Here is a 20,454-nt window from a genome sequence, read left to right as displayed (position 1 = left end):
ACCTAACCATTCCTTTATCTTCCCCATAACTGACTCCTCCACCTGATAGCTCATAGAGCCCTTTAAAACTGCCTCATATCAAAGACACCAAGACATTGAGAGAAAATTCTATGTAGATACACAGTTTCTGCATCTATCAGCCTCGTAAAATTCACTTCATGTTCTTTACCTACTACTTTATTTGTGCACCAACTACCTTGGTGCACAAATAAAATATTAATAGGTTTTTCCAGTATTATCAGTTCATAGAATGACAGAAGAGTTTGGGTTAGAGAGGACCTTTAAAAATCATCTAGTTTCAGCTCCACTGCCATGGGCAAGGATATCTTCCACCAGACCAGGTTGCTCAAAGCTCCATCCAACATGGCCTTGAACCCTTTCCTGGCATGGCACATCCACAACTTCCCTGGGCACCATCGTTCCAGTGCCTCACCACCCTCATCATAGAATATGTTTTCCTTATGACCAGTCCAAGCTGTTATGACAAAGAGAAAGCAATTGGGTTTTGTGGCTTTGACTTATAAAAGTTGTGTGTTTCCTATTTGTTATGTGCTCACACTTCTTTTTCAATCTAAAATCTCATAGTTTATGAGGTTTATGTATTTCTTCGTACTACAGAAACAACATAAACCCTTTTATTCGGATGCAGGTTCAAAGAGACTTTTGAATGCATTGATGGTGTGAGGGGAAAAAAAAGATTCAAAAATTCTAGAATTTGAGCAATCTGGACCTGCTTTTAACATCAAAACTCCTATATTTTTTCTTCAGAAGAAACTGTTAGCCTATATATAACATAAATTTTGTAGAAATATAAAACATTTACATATCTTAAAATTCAGGTTATCTTATACCTGCCATTAAAAATCAATTTCCAGTTGCTTGCAATTGTGTCTAACTGACTACCTAGATCATACCTCTTCATTCACTAGGTTGAATGGAAAGTTCCAGCAGAAACAGCTTACGCATTTCTAAGGATTTTTTTTTCCAGTGCTAATTTCTTTCCTTTCATGAATCAAAACCTTTACATTTCAAAATAATTCAAACACCTCTCTTCTTGAGAGGAAGGGTTAGAAATTTTTAAGAAGCAATTCTGAAGCTGAAGTCCTTGCTTTGGTAGAGACTAATTTGGGGATTGGAAAAATATTACTTGTATATCCAGGAAAATAGGTGTGCCTATATTGTAAAAAACTGAATTCTATATATGCAGCTGCTCCTTAGTGTTTCCCAGAAGCTCCCTTCTAAAATTTGAAACAGCTTCATTAGCAAGGATCATGCTCGCAAGCTCACAGATTTACCTCTGTTTAAAGCTGACAGCTAGCAATAGTACTGTTCCTTGTAAGAGAAATAAATGGAAAAAACCCTTCAATTTTTACTGGGAGAAAAAATTCTGGACCAGGAAACACATGTTCAGCCCTTCTGCCCTAATTAGAGTGAATGGATAAGATGTGAGCAACTCAACCCTCAACCCTTCTGAGTAATAAAAGTTTATTAGACAGTCCCATTACCTTACAGGTGGGTTAATATTGCTGACAATGGTGACAACTGAGATGTAGTTTGCATGTGTGTGGTCTTTTATCACACAATATGAAGAGCTTGTTTTATTGGGACAATCAGAGACAAATGAGAACTGCAAGGGAGATGTAGGGAAGCTGGAGAGGGCAAGAGGGAGAGAGAGGACAACTTGGAAGCATAACTGAAATCTCTTTCAGTAGGGAGAAACATCTAAATACTCTTATGCCAATCACCATCTGAAAAGGCAACTGAAATATTAATTTAATTAAAAGGAACTACAATCTGTAAAACTATATTCAAAGGTTATGAGAAGTGATTTCAAGTAGAAGAGTTAAGAAACATTAATACTACAAGATCCCTAACCACACTCTCCTAATTATCCGTTGAACTATGCAATCCCAAAAGCTAATACCACTGGAGTTTCAGAAGTGCCGAGCATTTGCATTCCCTGCCAGCTTTAATAAGGATTATTATATACATACACATACAGTCCTTTTGAGAATCATGACTGTATCTTCATTAGCTAAGTAAGAAAGAGCACAATATAGAATTCACTGGAGTGAATTTGACCTATATTAAATCTGTCTTTGCAGTTGCAATATTACTGTGTGTGGTTACTTACTGTCCTCAGGTAAGTTGTTTTCACGTTCTTCTCTCTCCATCTGTTGGCACCAACCCTCCATACGGTCTCTCTCTGCCTGAAGTAGCTTCAGAAACCAGTGGCCGTCTCGTGGGCACACTGACCTTTGAACAGCTTCTAGAGGATCTTCAGTAATAGAGTCAATCCATGGGTCAGGAGGAGGTAAAATTGATGGATCAAAATCTGTCTCAAAGTCATCATCCACTGCACATGCATGGTAATGGTTTCCTGACCCTTGTATGCTAACGGTAGAGGTGCTTGCATCTCGGGAGAACTGTCTTGATATTTGTCCAGAACATGTATTGTCCTCTTGAGGGTCAATTATTTCAAAGTTCTCATGGAAATCCAGGTCTGCTTGCACAGCTGTTGTTACACTATTAGATCGTGTAAACCTGCGGAAGCTTTGGAGAGCACAAACAGAAAATATTTAGAAAATTTTTTCTAGGTAACACGGTATGGAAGGACTTACTAAGATTCTACCACTCTTCCTAAGACTGGCAGTCACAGCTCTCAGTGCTACATTCAGGTGTTTTTTTTCTTGAAATGATCAGCATAAGCTTTTTTTCTCATTGCAAGCAAACAAACAAGCATCTCTCTTTTTCCATGCAAGCTCACTGTTTATTGAGACAAAGACCTCTAATTGTTGTGTGGTTTAACAAAGCCAGAGGCCAGCCCAAGAAACAGCTAACAATGCCAGTAGCTCAGGATTTTACTCTACTGATTAATGTAAAGGGGTCCAATTTTCAGAAGTGGTTTATCTTTTGATTTTTAAAATTCACACCCCTTTGAAGTTACACATCCAAACTCACAAGCCACATTTAAAAATCATACATGCAAAATCAATCAGATAGTAACAGCACTGAGTCTACCACATAGGTAACATTGCACATCCCATTTATACAAAAAAAGTATTTTTAATTCAGAAAAGTATTTTTATTGCTTCTTCATAATTACTCTTCATAATTATACATCTTCCATCTCTCACAATTTTAGCGCCCATTACCAGTGTCCAGACATTTTGTTTTTCACATTCAAACTTCAGTTTCAACCTGATCTTCTCTTTTTCACCAAAGCTAGTGTTCTGCCTCTGTCTGTTTTACCCTCACTGTGATGGCTGCTATCCTGTAGGTAGCTTCCTTTCACCTTGCAGAGTTCCCCTGTGTTGGGGCATCTTACGGCCGAGAACAACTCTGAGGGTGAAGGCAAGAGCAGGGGAGAGAGGAGGTTTGGGGGTTTGGGTTGGGGTAGGTTTTCTTTATGTAAACAGGACTTCAAATTCTGCAGTCCAAGGCACCTGAGGTGAAAAGGCTGACAGAGGAGGAGCACAGAGAAGTATAAGGAGTGAAAGACAACTAATGCTGTTGCAGGGGGTGGTAATTAGAACCCATTTGATCAGCAGTGAATTGTGGAGGGCGTAAGTGGAAAACAAGTGAGGCAGACAGCTGTCTTGCCCCATGATGAAAAAGAAGTTAGAACCATAAATTAATTAACATAGATGTTTCTTAAATTAGTAATATTTAAGGTTCAGAATTAACGTAGTTTTTAACTGAATAGGGACAGATTCCCATCTCCTTACTAGTCTAGGATGTCTGTGCACTCATGCAGCTAGTAGTTAGTCTCCAATTTGTTCCCAATCTCACATCTACACTTGAAACTAGTGTTAGGACCCATTTCCCTGTGATATTTTGGCTGTTTTGCCCTTGTCAGTTCTGTTTTTAGCTTGAGCTCAAGCAGCAGTGAAAATGCTGAAAAGATGGTGAAGCGGGATGCTGGGCACCATTTCACTTCCTTTCGTTTATATTCCACCTTCCGCTGAAGAGCAATAGCCAGTTAGACAAGTACAACTAACAGCATAATTTCTTCAAGTATATTTAGTCTGCAGTTGGTGAGGGAGCAGATGGAAGGATGCTGGGGGAGAATTTAATGTCCTATATACCTGGTGCATCCACATAGCTCAGGAGGACTGCAGCAGACTTCAAGGAGAATTGTAATAGGTCCTGCTGATAGAGGAAATTAATGGCTGTTGATCTGGGGCTTTGAGAGGACTAGAGCAAAGCAAAACATGAGTTGAGAAAAGCCCTTCAATTTAGAAAAAAAAAAATTTCCTCTGCAGAGGGAAGCTCAAATTAACTTCTCAGGCATACCCATCCCAGGAAAACTTTAATAATAGATTGTGTACACAAACATTTTAACATAGTGCTTGTTGCTTGCAGTTTTTTTGAAACAGGCTTTGTTAAGTGATACAAAAGTCATGGTTGTGACACTAGTTGTGCATGATATGCACCAGCAAACTGAAAAATAAAGAGTGAGCAGAATTCTTCAGCTTGGTAGTATTTATCCTTTGGGAAGCAGAGGAAAGCATTTTGTTACAGATTGATACAGCAGAAAAAGTTAGAAAGGGAGGACAAGAGTAGCTGGGGAGGTGGAATCACTTCCATAGGAGAAAACATTTAGAAAACAGATGGCTTATGAGGACTATGAGAGATCTATAAACTCCTGTCTAGGGGATGTTTCACCATTTCTCAGAGTGCAATAACGATGGGGAGGAAGGCAGCTTAGAAGTCTAAAGATCTACATCTAGTGAAAGGAAGTACTTCTTCACAGAATGTGTAATTAAATTGCCACAGAATCTTGGAAAAACCAAAGGTAAAAATAGGTTCAAAGAGAACCTGATCAAATTTGCAGGAAGAGCCATTACACAGATGTTATATCGGCTTAGGAAGTCCCTGAACAGCAGAATACTAAATTGGGAATGTCTACTGGGAGAAGTAGTACTTAGTTCACACCCTTTATCCTTTACACACACTCCTTTACACTTTTCCTAAGTATCTGCTATGGGCCCCTGGCAGAGAAAAGCTCTTATACTACTATTAGTGATTAGAAAGACACTAACATTAGGCTGGCATTACAGTGGAAATCTATTTGTCCAATCCATGTTAGTTTTTTAGAAATTGCTTTAATTTGACCACCTTACAAATCCCTTATCTGCACTGAAGTGCATGCATGCACACACACACACACACACACACACAGAACATGTGTGCCCACACAGGCATGCTGTCTGAGGATTTCTTTTTAGTTATTTAGTCAGGGTTCACTGAAAGCCAAGGCATTAGTACACAGTGTACTTTTCCACACCTTCCACAGCACTGGTGAGAAAAGCAAATGCCTTTGTCCAGGCTTGCTCTTCTCCATGTCCCTACCTCCATGTCACAGCCACCTTCTGCTTTCTTCAGTGCCCTAGACTCTGACAGTCTTCTGTTTCAGATGACCACTTGTATTTTCAGTTCACACCCTGGCTTTTCAGTGTACGCCAAAACCCAAATGTGAAAACATCAAAATCTACTTGACAGGAGGACGTATTGCTGGAGGCTCTACATTTCATGTCTTTCAGGAGTGTACTCTTACTGGGTGCAATATGAACTAATGCCACCAAAACCAGACTCTGCTTAACAAATGAAATAGAATGACCTACTTTTTTTGCCTTTGTTTAATCTATATAATAGTATGCTACAGGTTTGCTTGACAGTTTCTTGGCACTGGATTATGTAACTTATCTGTCTTCAAAAGAAAAACAACTTGGCAATAGAATATAGCATCAATTCAAAATTAAAAAAATATTTCCAAGGAAATGCATTTTGAATAAAATGGAAATACAGGAAGGCACTTACTATCTGCCTGCCTCCAACTCATCTATACAAAATGAGTAGATGATAATAGATGGTAATTTTTGTCTCTGACACAGCTTCCTCATTCACTTCCAGGATGTTTTACTCTTACAAAATACCATTTGTGTCCCACATGAGCGTTTTTTGCTTTGCTCTCAGTTAAAACTCCATACTAGAGGAGAGCTGTTGAAGCTAATGCCAAAGTTTTTGATACTTCTACCATATAAAACATTTACAAGGCATTCACATTCTACCTAAAAAAAAAAGTTCAAAACAGAGGTTTGCTTCTTCTTCTGCTTTCAGGCTTGGCCCTTTTGTACTCAGCTGTGCCCTGCAGGCACAAGGTGTAATTACAGCTTCAGAGAATTGCTGCAGATATCTGGCCTAAGGTGCAGAAAGCCATGAAACCTCAGACTGGATAAACCAGTAAGGAGAACAACAGAACGATGTGTTTTGAACAATAGCACGGTCACTTGTTAGCATTCAGCTCTCAGCTTCTAAGTCTTCTTTTGCTTTCTCTTGCAAAACATGTTTACAATTCAACTTAGATAACTTAATTCATTTCTAAAAAAGCCCTCCAAACCCAAAACCCCAGAAAAGATCTAGATTTCAAGGCAACTGATGCATGGTCAATCTCACAGGCATTTAGGTTAAACTCAGCCTTTCTTTACCCACTGGCTGTCCTCCTTCTTTATGGTGGGCTTCTCTATTACGGTTGCAGCTGCTGTCAGCAGAACAAAAAAAACTGCAGAAGGAGTTAGCAGATATGGTACCATGTCTTCTAATGGCAGAAACAATATTCCTGCCCCAACCCCATTCCTTACAGCAGCTCATCTTTGTTCGCCACACTGTTTTAAGCTGGTTGGTTTATTTGTTTTGTTGTTTTTTACCAACTCTTGGCCTTTGCATTGCAGAGCAGACATGCTGGCTGGAGCACTCGGCCTCCCTCCAGGGCTCGGTCTGGGGCAGGGAATCTATTGCCAACCAGCAGAGTGTGATCAGAAATTTATGGCCCCTTCTGCCAAGGCTAGGCCTGCAGCAGCCCACCAGCTGTCTGGGAGCCACCAGGGCTGTAAGGGTTTCCTTGGATCATGGGCAGCTGTAGCCATGGAAGGAGATTGGCCCTGCCAGAGCCAGGGCCTGCTTTGCCTTTTGTTGACCAGAGCAGCAGTTCCTCCACCAAACATGCACAGGGTGGGAGGAGGTGTGGGGAATGAGTTCCACCAGGGTGGGACTGGCCAGAGGAACTGGTCTGGGTTGCGAGGGACGTTTAAAGGTCACCTAGTCCAACCTCCCTGAAATGAGCAGGCACGTCTTCAGCTACATCAGGTTGTTCCAAGCCACGTCCAGCCTGACTTTGAATGTTTCCAGGGGTGGGGCATCTATGACCTTCAGAATTTCTCACTGGAGTGGCTTCCACCATGGAGAATATACATAGCCAGAAAATGCTGCTGAGAAAAGCCATGCAAGTAGCTCATGGAATCACAGAATATTCTGAGTTGGAAGAGACCCACAAGGATCATCAAGTCCAACTCTTAGCCCTGCACAGAACATCCCCCAAGCATCACATCATGTGCTTCCTGCTTAGCTTACCCAAAATACAGACTTGAAAGTCTTAAAGAGTGCAGAGTTGAGAAGTTTGAGTTAGACTGTAGGACTGGCCTATTGGATAGGGAAGACACTAAAACCTGAGTATTTTTTGTTGGACAGTAAGTAACCAAACCCAAAACCCCACATGAATAAAACAGAAAAATATGGCTTTATATAGTAACAAAATCCAAAGGTGTGAGGGTTTTTTTCCTGGAAGAGACAGCACAGGATTTTTGTTTGATTGTTTGCTTTATGTTACCACATGGTTATTTCAAATTATTCCCCTTTATACTGTATCAAGAGGTGTGCTGTGGTAAGACATACTTTGTGTATCAAGATCTTGTGGTAAGACACACTTTTGTGTGTCAAGATATGGGGGCACTTTTCTCGGTGCCGCAGAAACCAGAAACCGGAGAAGGACCATCTGTCTACTGCAGTCTCCCATGGCAGTGTTCTTACTCCATTGTTTCAGTATTCAAAAATTCTTCTGATGGCAAATCAAGTACAATTACCAGCTGATAGTACACCTAGAACAATGAGCGTGGCAATTTTTGGGGTGACGGCGTAATAGGAGGAGATCTTGTGGCAGACAAGATAAATTGCAAGAGAGGCTAAAACTGATTACAGAGCTGTGGGACTGAAAATCCCTTGTTCACAAAGAATGCATGCTAATTGTTCTGGCAGAATATATTATTTCTTTTTTTTCTGCCTCAGTAGAACTGGTTGACTTCTAACAACTCAGTTATCTTCTGTAAGTGAGGAGGGTGGTCCCTTGAGGTCAAGAAGAAGTTACAGGTAGAGGGAAAGGACAAACAGAAATGGACAGAAATTGAAGTGCCCTGAGATTGCATGGATCAGTTTCATTAAGTACACATTTCAAAACTGCCCTGGAAGGAAAAGGGGAAGAACATCTTGGTTAGGGTTTTGTCAGCATCATGGGGAAGGTCAGGTGAGAGATAAAAGACTAACAGCAGTAAGATCATGAGGTTGAAAGAAATGCATTATCAATTTCTCTCCAAGAGAATGACTGGACAGAGGTACTTTATAAATGTTAGAAATCACAGAGCTGCAGGTAGTGAATGGGTATGAAAAAGATTATTGAGAGCAGGCAGCATGAAGAACTGAGGATAAGATGAATACCAGCAATGCATCCAGTTGTTATGTGGTCAGGTAGCAGGAGGCACATTTATCCTTTGAGCAGTTCAAGAGGAGAAGGCAGACTGAGGCATTTGTCTTGGCAGGAGGCCCACGTTACAGAGAGTGAAGAGCCAATGAAAGGTCTGAGTTGAGATGGAAGACTGAAGAGAGAGAGCTGTCCTCTGAAGATGCTCTGTTTTTGAATTACTTAGATCAAGAAATGGAGGCAAAATGTTTTGCTTACTTGGTGCAAACAGAGAAGCAGGAATATTTAAAAGGACATGAGGAGGTAAGACTCCCAAGAGTGAGAATGACAATGGCATGAGGTGAGGGAAAGGGGAAGGAAAGAGCAGGAAGCCAAGAAGAGGACTGAAAGTTGTGGTAGGCTTTTGGTGCATCAGGCAAAGAGCTTTCTTGTTTTGTAACAGAGTACTTAATAGCTTCAACTGTCAAGGAAACATGATCAATTTACTGTATTTATCCTTTCTGCTGTGTCCTTCTTCTCATTTTATATTTATTTAGTATTTCTGAAGTCTGGAATATTTTTAAAAACATTAACTTCTCAAAGATTCAGGTAAAAAGGGCTTTTCTTAGGCTTTGCAGATGTTATGGTGCAGGGGCAGTGAAGAATGTACTGTATTTATAATTCTATTCCTGTAACAGGTAATCAATACATTGTGCTCTGCTGTGTTAGGGAAAAAAAAAAAAAAGAGTGTGAGTGCCCAACTGTGATGATAAGCCCTTTGTGTCTTGAGTGCACTCATTTTCTAAGGACTAGGGGCTGTCCTTTATCAGCCAGTTTACTTCTGAAAGTCCATGATAGATTGCTGCTTGCTCGTCTGCTCCAAACAGCAGCAACCTCAACTTTATCAGCAAGGAAACCCCCAAACACAGCTGTCAGTAAGTAATGCAGAAATATTGCTTGCTCAGGGCAGACTCTCACAGGCAAATCTTACCTTTTTCTCTGGAGCAATAAAAACTGCAGTAGAAAGAGGACTTTGGAAGTAAGATATTTACAAACAGCCATTTCTTCCTTTCTTTGCGGGGAGGGTTGGGCTTTTGGGGTAGTTATTTCCTTTGTGCTCAGGCTGAAGTGAAATGATCCTTCAGCATCTATTCTAATGTGCTCATTTATCTACTGCTGGAAGAGTTGTGGGTAAATGGGGCTAAGGTCTAACACATAAAGAAATGTCTGCCAGGGAGAGATGTTTTAGCAGGTTAATGAGGAACTTGGTAACAGCCTAGCAGGGTCATTGCAAAATCACATTTCTTTTTTCTGAAATCACTTTAGCCTTTCAAAACCACAGGAAAATGCTCTGCTACTTTACAGGCAGATTTGGTTGAATTGAAAATGGTGTGGATAACATGCTATTTTTGAGTATTTTTATCACAAGTAGGAAAAAACTGGTGTGAAAATGGACATCTCCACTGGCTCTTGCAGTCAGCAGGCCAGAGAAGGAGAGAAGGCCTGAATTTTGTCAGCTCAGATTTGCTGCACCCAGGTTTTCTCTGGAGAGATTGCATGGATAACTTCTCCCTCACTAACAAGTCCTACTGCACCAAAGCTTTGCCTGTGACACAGGAGGGTACTGAGAGTTATCAAGAAAGTGGCTCCGGCATCCAAAAGTCACACTGTGCCCAAGCGGCCTGAGAAAAGAGAATAAAGACTTGGGTGGGTACTTGGAGTCACAGCAACACTGGGCAGGCCGGCACTCTCAGAGGCAAGGGGAGAGTCTGGCTTTTCTTCAGCCACTGAATCCAGTTTTGGGAAGGAAGTTAAGATTTGCAGTTGTGGTCAAGCACTCAAAAATTTTATGTGCCTCCCAAGTGCTACGCACAGTTATGCTGCCCTGCAATGTAACTGCAAATTTGTCATCAGAAAAAACCATGAGCCGTAAAGACAGCTGCTCTAGTTTATCTTTTCTTTTAAATTTTTTTTTCTTGAAGTATATTTGTTTTCTAATTCAGGGTATACTGCAGATTGTAGGGAGAACAGAGTTTTACAGGCTTGCTTTGAAATCTCAACAATTTTCTGCAAGGAAGCAATTGTAATGAAGAGATGTCTGGGTGAGATACCTGAATAAAAGCATTCAGTTCGGCTCTGCCAGTGCTCTGTCACATGTGGCTGAAATTATTCTGCTGAAATACAAGGTAAACTTTTCCTCATCAGTTCTATGCTGCTGCAGCCATCCCGAGACTAATACTCCAGCTGCAACACTGTTTAGGTAGATTTTCTGGGGGAAAAGAGATTACCTGTAATATATTAGCCCTCAAAATATGTGGCACTTCTCTTCCATTTCTCTCACTGGTCCTGAAAAATCTTCTCTGAAAAATAAGAACTACAACATTTGCAAGACTCAGCTTTTCAGCTGGGTGATCTAACAGTTCATCCAGGAAGCAGGTTTATGTGGTCATGTGTGCAGGAACTAGGGCTCTTAAAAATTAGTTGCGGCATAATTATTTACTTAAGAAAAACAGGATTAACTTTTACTCACCACTTCTCCTCCTCTACTTGCACTCCAATGGACTGGAACTTACTGGTTACTTTATTGTCACCTGGTATGGTAGATTCTTCAGCACCATCAACCTTAAAAAACCCAAAACACGACAGGTAATTAGAATGTATTTTAGCAGAGATATCACCCAGCTACTTGCAGTTTCTGTGCTCCTTAACTACTAAGTGTCTGCACATAGAGCTTGTACCATGAGTTCCTTCATCTAGTCAGATAGTTTGTCTGTGGTGTGTCAATTTCTGATGTTATTAGTGAATATTCATTATTCTTGCTAATCTGTAAAGCATTTCTGGAAAGACAATATTCAGCCTGCAACATTTTGGATTGGATTTTATCCAGTATTTTATGGAGGCTGGATGCTCACATTTGTCAGAGCACATTTCAGCAGCTGTAACTTCAGGTACTGTGCTCCACCATTTGTTTGATTTTACCTTCTATCTGTATGTGCACGTATATGTGAATTAATGTCAGAATTATGTGTTTATTTTGTTTAAATGTTAGTGTCTCAAATCAGAGCACTGCAGAGATAAGATTTAAAGAAAGCAGATAAGAGTCTTAGATGCATTTTCTTTACTGCTTCATCACACACACAGGTGGTCCCCAGGAGTGATTATACCACATCTCCATGAGATTTGTACCAGTGGTATAAAGGTAAAATTTAACTTTAAATTTAAGGTGTGTCTTTGAGCAAAATCACAATATTCTGGGTCCAATCAGTGTAGTTTTTAATTCCCAATGCTATATATAACATGGACAGTCATACAAGAAAAACATTTTCCAGCAGACAGAATTTTTGGGCAATAGCAGTGTCATGAAGTGACCCGTAAACTCAAACTGCCCATGGGTGTGCAAAATTTCCAGCTGTAGTTGGTGGCTATTCCACCAGCAACTTCTTGCTGAGAGCCACTTGACCAGCCTATGCAGGAAAAGCGCTCAATGAGGAATGGGAGTTACTGAAGTTGTTCTGTGTGGTGAGGTACTTCCCTGATACTGAGGGTTCTGGGGAGATAAACACGCCTTAAATCCCATAACTGACAGAGTGAAGCAACCTTTTGATGGAAGGGCTTTTCTTTGCTTAACTTTCCTTGTTTGCTCAGCAGATCTACAGCAAAGGCTTGCAGTGTCCTGAGAGTGACTGAGGGGTGTAGAAGGCACACTAGGTTCATCAGAAGTGCACACTAGGTTTATTTGACAGAGGAGAAAGAAAACGAAGAATATGCCCGTGGCTAATGCAGCTTGCCCTGCTCTACAGAGATGGGTCAAACTATCATTAAGGTGTATACTCAGTCTGAGTTCAGACTAAGCCTGAACTAAGCTCCCCTTGTTCTGTGGAGAGAGACTGACTCTATACTGCCAGTCAGAGGACTGACAGTGTACCTACCTCCTTTAGGGCAGTTGTTTGTAAGAGAAGCAATTTCTGGCATCGACAGCTATCTTAAGGTATTTCTACTCCCACGCTACCCCTTCAGCTGTACTAGCATGACTGCTTGTGCAACGATGCTGCAAAATGGATCAGACAGCAGACTAGTCAAGTAGTTTTCTTTTATCTGTGAAGCCTGTCTGACTCTAAAAATCTCATTGATGTGCACAGCTGTGAGGGTGGCACCATGCACAGGCAGGAATCCTGTAAGGCTGTATCACTGCTGAAGGTTTCACTTCATGGCATCCCAGCTTCAGGCATCTCCATTAGTTTGTGCACAAACCCCGCCTTGGCAGACCCTCATGTACCATCCCCAGCTTTCATGATTATTTCATGTGATTTATATTGGTCATCTGCAAACTTCAAAGTTTAAGAGGGAGATTGTCAAAGGCTTGAAGAGCATTTGGAGCTCTATTTTCCTCAGATCTCAGGAAACTGAGGCCTCTATACCTTTCTAAAGCAGCATTTGTTACTTGCAACACTACCTTAAGAAGAGATAGCAGGGAGATGGTCTCTCAAGAACCAGGATTCACATTACCATTGTTCATTTTGGCTTCTGCAAACATGGAAATTATTGCCTTGCACCCATTATCTTTGTCTGCTAAGGGATCTCAGTTTCTTTGATTGCTGAAATAAGGGGTTACAATAATAAAATGACACCTTAGGCTTGGCTGGGAATGGGAATAAGTAACAGAGGAGCTTTCCTCTGTCCCTGTCCCACCTGGATCTTGCTCCTGCATTTAATACTGAACATCAGCCCTTCTTTAAGAACATACCCAAAACAAACAGCTGTGAAGCAGTAGAAGTCTACAACAAAGGCAGTGAACTGAACCCACAGGCAATAGTTATTATTGCCATTCCAAGATGAAGTGAGAGAAAAGTCTCAGCTTCTCCAGCAGCTGAGAAGGGATGGCATACTTCAGCACAGAACCTCTCATCTATCTCGTCAGGCTGATACAGAGATTTCAGGGTAAATTCTTAGGCTTTACTAATCAGATAAGCCTGTCCAGGCACACAGTGCTGTGCTTACGACCACCTTCTGCAAGAAAAAAAAATCGTGTCTTCTTGTGAAGGCCGATAAGCTGTGGATTGCTATTCTATTTGTTTGGGATTCATCTCCTGTCAAAAACCTGTGTTGATTCTCAGTTGATTTTAAGTTCAAGTACTTTGTTTCAAAAGCTAATCCTGCAAGCAGATAGTTGGGAGTCCTATGCACAGCATTTTTTTTTTGGGGGGGGGGGGTAGGTGGGTGGGAAAGATTAATTAAGACAGCAGATTATATGGGTCTCATTTATTTACTCTTGTCCTTCTGTAAAACGAAATGAACTTTGGCAGGGTTAGTTTTCTTGTTTCATTCCACTAGAGGTAACAAAATGTAATTCTCTTTAACAAGGGCAAATCAGAAGGAACTTATCTTCTGCTCTTGAGGCTGAGATAGAAACAATGCTGCCTCATTCAAGTGGCTACCAGTCATTATGAAATGCATGAATAAGCAGCGACAATTAATTCAGTGCGACTGGATGAAAATATTTTTTTGGTGATAGTGTAATGTAAATCATTGTTTTACACATTCCCTTTCAATGATTTAATTCATGCCTTTCTGACCCCCACTGTGGTATGATTCATAGATTAGTGCTCATGTGTGTAATTTAACAGAGCTGAATAACGAGCAGCACGGAGACTCAAACAAATCCTTGTATCTGATGTATTTGTGATAAATTAGGAAAACATCATTAGTACCATGCAGAATGATTATGCTGATGCAAGTTCTACATAGGTACCTGTCAGGACAAGAAGAGAAATACACAAAACATTGTATAATGAGCAGTAAAACAGATGTAGAAATCCAAAGCAATGGCAGGCATATAATCCATATCATGTACTGTACCTGTATTCCAATAGATAAGCATCTGTTTTTCTTGAAGTGATCCTTCTTCCTATCTTCTACTGCAACAGTGGCAATGGTTGTGGTGGTGGTGACAGTGGCAGTATTGTTCCCTACATGTTGGCTTGCAGGGCCATGGATCTGCGCATTGGCAGCTTCAATAGCAGCTGTCAGTGCCTTCATACTGTCCAGGCTTTCCGTGGAGTTGCTAAGTCCAGACTGACTGATGATATCTCCCCTCTGTCCATGCCCATCCATGTATGCATCTTGGGCAGACTCCGTGCTGCTCTGGGCTGTGATGGAAATAAATGGTTTGGTGGTAGTTCTCGGTGGGACTGGAGGTGGTGTCTTCTTGTAGGTGGTAATGCAGGATGACACTGGAAAAAAACATAGGAGAGTTCTTGTTTTATTGATGCTGCAGGGAGAATGGATGCAAATGTGATATCAAAGCATCAGTAAGCATGGACAGAGCAGAGGAGAGGAGGAGGCTGTTGGCCAAAGAGCCCCCAAAAGCTTCAATCTAAGAGCCATAGAAATTCCTTTCCTGTCAGTGTCTTCTATTCCTCCTACCTGAGTGGCAGAATTGCCAGTAGGGCAAATAGGGGGAGAAAATATCTATTTGCTAAGTTCTTCCTTAAGTCTTTTTAGGTTTGTTTTCCTCAGTATATTTTCTACTAACTGTTCTAAGTCCCATGGGAACAAGTCCTTCCACCAAAACATTTGTTCTGCTTATGGCTCCCAAACAAGATTCATGAGGATGATAAGTCTCCAGCCACTTATCCTTGCTAAATTGTACTTCAAGCAGTTTTATTGCAATTGTTTTGTCCCTCTACCCTGTCCTACTATATGCAGAATTTCACACTACATTTTTCTAATGAGAGAGAGATTCCCAAACCATCTGTTATCAAAGTCTGTTAACACTCACCATGCTTGGACTTGTGTATTTCTTTCTATAAAATGTCTCACTTGTTGCACAGACTTCTAACATACTTTGAAATGCTTTCTAAGTTGCTGAGGACATATTTAAAAGAACATTTTGCCATTTCTCACCATAAATATAGCATAATTTCTCACCATAAATATAACATTAGTTCTGGGAAAAAAATCACTTGATTTTACACACAGGGTGTTAGTGTCAATGAAGTCAATAGCTAAAACCTGTCAGTCAGTGGGAAAGTGTAAGTATAAATGTTTGCAATAGCAAAGACTTTAACAAAAGTTCATATTTTGAAGGCCATGCTCCCTTTGTAAGTGCCGCTATATGGAGTTAGAAGCTCAGCTTTAGGTTCCCAGGTTAAAACTATTGTTCTGTATACACAGAATTACATACACAAAGCACTAAATGGAGATAAAAACATCTTCCTTTAAGGGTTAGTTGGCAGCTCTGCATTACTGAAGTCCTGGAATGCTTTCAAGGGAGGAAAGAAAGTCCATTAAAAACAAAAAACAACCATGATATGCTCTATTTTTTAACAAAATAAATGCAGGCATGAACCTGTGCAAAGTTCAGACACAAACTTGTTAACATAAATTCTTATTAACAGTAATCATATGGCAAGAAATGATTTATAAGATCATTTTAATTGGCAGACGTCTATGCCACCCACATAAAAGGTAACTCTACTACAGCTGTTCTGCTCTCTGTTTGCACTGTATCTGCTTGCTGAGCCAGAAGCCATTATGGTATTAATTTGACTAGCTCACATCCATATGCCTCATATCTCCCCATAGCTGTAGTAATAGCTACATTGTAAAAGGTGTTTCCAGGGCATGAAATCACACGGGATTTTTTTAAAGGATTCTAGTATAAGTTTCTGATAACGTGTCTGAACCCATGTTAAACACGTTTCTGAATGCTAATGGAAAAAAGAGTGTTTCAGGTAGTGAGGGTTTTGAAACTATGATTCACTTCTGAAGAATCAAACAGAAACCACGGCATCTCTGAGAGAAGAGATGGCTAAAAATGGACTTGTCAAATTTTAACTCTGGGGAAGTGAATAGTTAATAGGGGTTAAAGGTGTTTTATAAAGTGCTCATGACAAGATCTATATCTGGAACTAACAGGGTGACAGTTTTACAAAGGGGATTATGAATGTCGTGCTGTTCTTCATTGGTTTTGATGCTGTCAAAAAGCATTTGTTGTGACGGCACATGCAGGTAAAGCAGCTGCTGTTGCTGCAGCACAATCATGGACTCCAGGACTCATGGAGAATTGTGGAGGCTGCTGCTTGGGTCAGGATACCCCAGAAACACCCCAGGTGGTTCATGGTCTGGAGAATGTTCTCCGAGTTGTGGAAATGCAAACTGAAATTCAGCACAGAGGAATTCAAAGCACACACACACGAATATATCCAGGTAACCCTTTGGGAAAAAAAGGTGCCAAACTTGTCTAATAGAGGTTCGTGAGCAACGCTGCTTTGGAATTCAGCAAAGTAGAAATTGCACCATTCAAAATATGCTAGGCAAGGTCACTGTGGAACTTCTGGGGACATGCCAGTACCTTCAGTCCATCCCAGCACGGCACATAAGCATCATTTTTCTTACATAGCAGAGAGGGAAATGATAATGAAACACACTTGAAAAGGGGTCTTTGGTAGGAGGGAGAGCATCAGAACCAAAGAGCAAGCCTTAACAAGACAGGTCCCCACATCACTGGGCATCCCCCACTAGAAAGAAAGCCAATAGCAACTGTCTGTTGACAGCTACCATGCTCTCTGGACACAGCAATACAAATACAGAATTGCCTGATTAAGTTGTCTTTCATTCTGTTGGTAAATGTACTCAATAAGGAGTATAATCCACACTGCAGTGAAAGATGTTTGCACTCAGCTAATTAGATCTGAAGTTATTCTTAAGAGGGGGAGAGAATTGACAAGTCATACGGTGAAATTGTAAAGAGAAATAGCAAAACGTTCTTTTAGCAAGTCAAAACAAATCCTCGGTTTCCTGGAGTCACGCAGCACATACTGTACAGCTCCAGAGAAGCAGAGTGTGCAAGTCATAAAAGAACCCCAGGCACTTCATTACTGGAAATGATGTAAGCTCCTGCCGCTCCCCTGCAGAAACACAACAAAACAATGCCGCGGCCGCCGCCGCTGTCGGAGGCAGCTGCTCTCAATGTCGGGGCTGGCCGAGCCCTCCGAGCCGCTGAGGCACAACAATGAAAGGCATTCGGTGCAGCAGTTCTTCTCCGTGTGCTCTCAAGTACCTGGCAGCTTGTGTCTGGGCAACCTGAAGGATCTGCGGCTGTTTAAGTGGCCACGGTATTTTGAATGCTAAGCTGCTCGAAAAAGGAAACGAGTCCTCCCCCCAAAAATTGTCAACCCCCTGGCGCTCTTCTTGTCCAGCCAGGAGAGCCTGAGCCTTCAGTCGGTGCAGGGAGAGCACATCCATGCCGCGTTTTGCCCCTGCGGGCAGAGGAGGAAACTCATCTCTCCAGCTTTCCTGCAGCACAGACTGCCCGGCAGGAGGGCTCGGAGGGAGACGACTACAGGATCACAGGACACGTGAAAAATTTGGAGAAATCCTCACTTCACACACAGGGAACTTTCAAGGGGTTTTGCACATGAAAGCTAGTTTAATTCACATAAGGAAGTGAATTTAAAGGGCTGTGTAATTTCCCTGATAAATATGTTCTTGGACATAGATCAAGGAGTGAAGTTCTGTACGGAAACTGATCAGACTGGAGAGTCAAGTCAAAGTAGTCTCGTGAATCATTAAAATTGTTTAGATACGGAGTTAATCAGAAAGATCTTTTTCTGAACAGTGAAAGTGCCTAAGAACACTCAGTTTGACATAACACAGACTAGTTTCCACAGTATTCTCCAGAGAGCACATGCTGCTGAAGCAGGTACACATTCCTCTCCTAGGGCATATGCAAGGTTTAATCCAGAAACTAGTTAAGTCATGCACAAGAGTCCTCAGACAGCCAAAGCACTTCGAATAAGTCTCACTGTTTCCAGTAAATCAGTCCTCCAATTTATGCTCTCCTTTTCCTTTTGATCTTTACCCTATTTCTGTGGACTGCCTTCAGGTTACAGTTTAATCCCAAATACCTAGTGAAAAAAACCACTTTCTCCAGATTAATTAAAAAAAAAAACAACCAAAAAAACCCCTATGGTTTTTGTCTTCCTAGCCAGTATTTCCAAACAACTAGCTCATGAGACAGGAATTTGGAACAGGGAGTGTCAACCACCCAGTTCAGAAGGAAGTCTAATGATAAAAAAAAAATAATCCCAGATTGCATAATAATAAAGGCTTGAATTTGAATGTTTCATTGTAAGAGTACTTCAGTTGTTTAAACATGCTCACTAGGGGAGATGAGCCCTCGGGAACAAACATCAGCATGCAAACACAAATTTTTAACTGAGTGAATGGGTGCTCAGGAGAACCCCAAGGCAGATTAGTATTTGTGAAGGGATCAAATTCATGTGTTGCTTTGAACAGTTTAAGTGATGAGACACATCAGTAATATCTTTCTAACTTGGCAGTCCCACATAAACTTGGTTAAGAAGATTAAATGAATGTGCAAATTTAAAATTAAGTAACATAATAGCATTTCTTCTGAGAAGAAGCATGAACTCCACAGTTTGAAAGGACCAACAAAGGACACAACTTTCTCAGCACAAGAAAGATGTGGACCTGTTGGAGAGGGCCATGAAGATGATCAGTTGGTTGAAGCACTTCTCCTGTGAAGACAGGCCCAGAGAGCTGGGGTTGTTTAGCCTGGAGAAGGCTCCAGGAAGGTCTCACTGTGGCCTTCCAGTATCTTAAGGGGCCTTATAAGAAGAAGGGAGAAGGACTTTTTATATGGGCAGATAGTGATGGGACAAAGGGCAGTGGTTTTAAACTGAAAGAGGGCAAGGTTAAATTAGATGCTAAGAAGAAATTTACTCAAAGGGTGGTGAGGCACTGGAGGTTGCCCAGAGAAGCTGTGGATGCACCATCCCTGGAAGTGCTCAAGGACAGGCTGGATGGGGCCCTGAGTTAACTGGTCTAGTGGGTGGTATCCTTGCCCATGGCAGGGGGCTTGGAACGAGATATCTTTAAGATTGCTTTCAACCCAAACCATTCTAGGAGTCTATGATTCTAACTTGTACACAAGTATTAGGATAAAAAGCAGGAATTCTGCCATGCTGCACAGATGGACCTCAGTCTTCTGATTTACTTTCTGTTATATGGGTGTGTTAGCAGTGGTGCCCTTGCACCTCACACAAGTGCCACACAAAACACGGATTTAGGCAGGTATCAGCAGACCTCAGTTTCAGTACTGCAGCCCCTGAGTTTAGAGGTGCAGTGCTTGATTTGGCTTGTTAGACTCAAATCATACAGTTATTTGCTTATCTTTTTGAGATTTGGGGGGAATGCTTGAAAGTAGGGTTTCAGATCCTGTATTGTTATTTTTACATGCAAAAAATTGGTATGAAAACAGGGTATGCATTATCTTAATAAAAAACTAAGCAGATGGCTTCGGAGGATGTAGAAATTTACTATTACAAAACTGAAGCAAAGATTTTTATAAGAAGTTTTAAACTGCCCGAGGGAATAATACCACAGTGAGTTATGGATGTCATTATCCCAAATGAGAACTACTGAAATCTAGATACCACACCATCAGGAATTCTGCCAAGGCCATGCTTTTTCCAGACCTCCCTCACCGCCAAGCTGATAACTTATTTGAAGAAAGCCTAAGCTTCACTGGCTTAGGAAACAGGCAAAAGATAAAACTAAAATCCCGCAGAAATTTATACAAAGTATTTAAACTATTTTTACGGCACGAAATAGCACCACAGATTTAATATCCCACATACTCGGTGGTTTAAAGCCATTGCTGGTGACCTTTTCATAAATCTGGACATTTTTGTTTGTAAGTAGGGTGCCTCCAGCTTCCCAGCTGGATACAGTGAAGGATCTCCTGAAGGTGAGACTAAATATGGCTCATCCTGCATCTCAGATGAATTGAGTTGGAAAATCTGCATGTGCATACCCAGTGGATGACAGGTGAATATTTCTCCAGCAGATTTTTTTCTCCTTTTAATTTCTTCTGCTGGAAGCTGCTGATGCCAGTCAGAAGCTTAATTGCTATCCCA

The 20,454-nt window shown here is 41.1% G+C and overlaps 1 protein-coding gene across 7 annotated transcripts in view; it reads right to left on the bottom strand.

Moving 5' to 3' along the window:
- Nucleotides 1-20,454, bottom strand: part of DLGAP1 (DLG associated protein 1) — a 415,626-nt gene that overhangs the window by 16,043 nt on the left and 379,129 nt on the right. For all 7 annotated transcript variants that reach the window (XM_048289360.1, XM_048289355.1, XM_048289356.1 and 4 more), the window contains 3 exons: nucleotides 14,369-14,742; nucleotides 11,043-11,134; nucleotides 2,135-2,553 (listed from right to left, as the gene is read on the bottom strand). In XM_048289360.1, the coding sequence (XP_048145317.1) occupies nucleotides 2,135-2,553; nucleotides 11,043-11,134; nucleotides 14,369-14,742 (885 nt within the window). The remainder of the gene's footprint in view (nucleotides 1-2,134; nucleotides 2,554-11,042; nucleotides 11,135-14,368; nucleotides 14,743-20,454) is intronic.

The sequence above is a fragment of the Corvus hawaiiensis genome, chromosome 30, assembly GCF_020740725.1.
Source record: "Corvus hawaiiensis isolate bCorHaw1 chromosome 30, bCorHaw1.pri.cur, whole genome shotgun sequence".
Classification (NCBI taxonomy): domain Eukaryota; kingdom Metazoa; phylum Chordata; class Aves; order Passeriformes; family Corvidae; genus Corvus; species Corvus hawaiiensis.
This window is presented reverse-complemented; position numbering and strand designations above follow the sequence as displayed.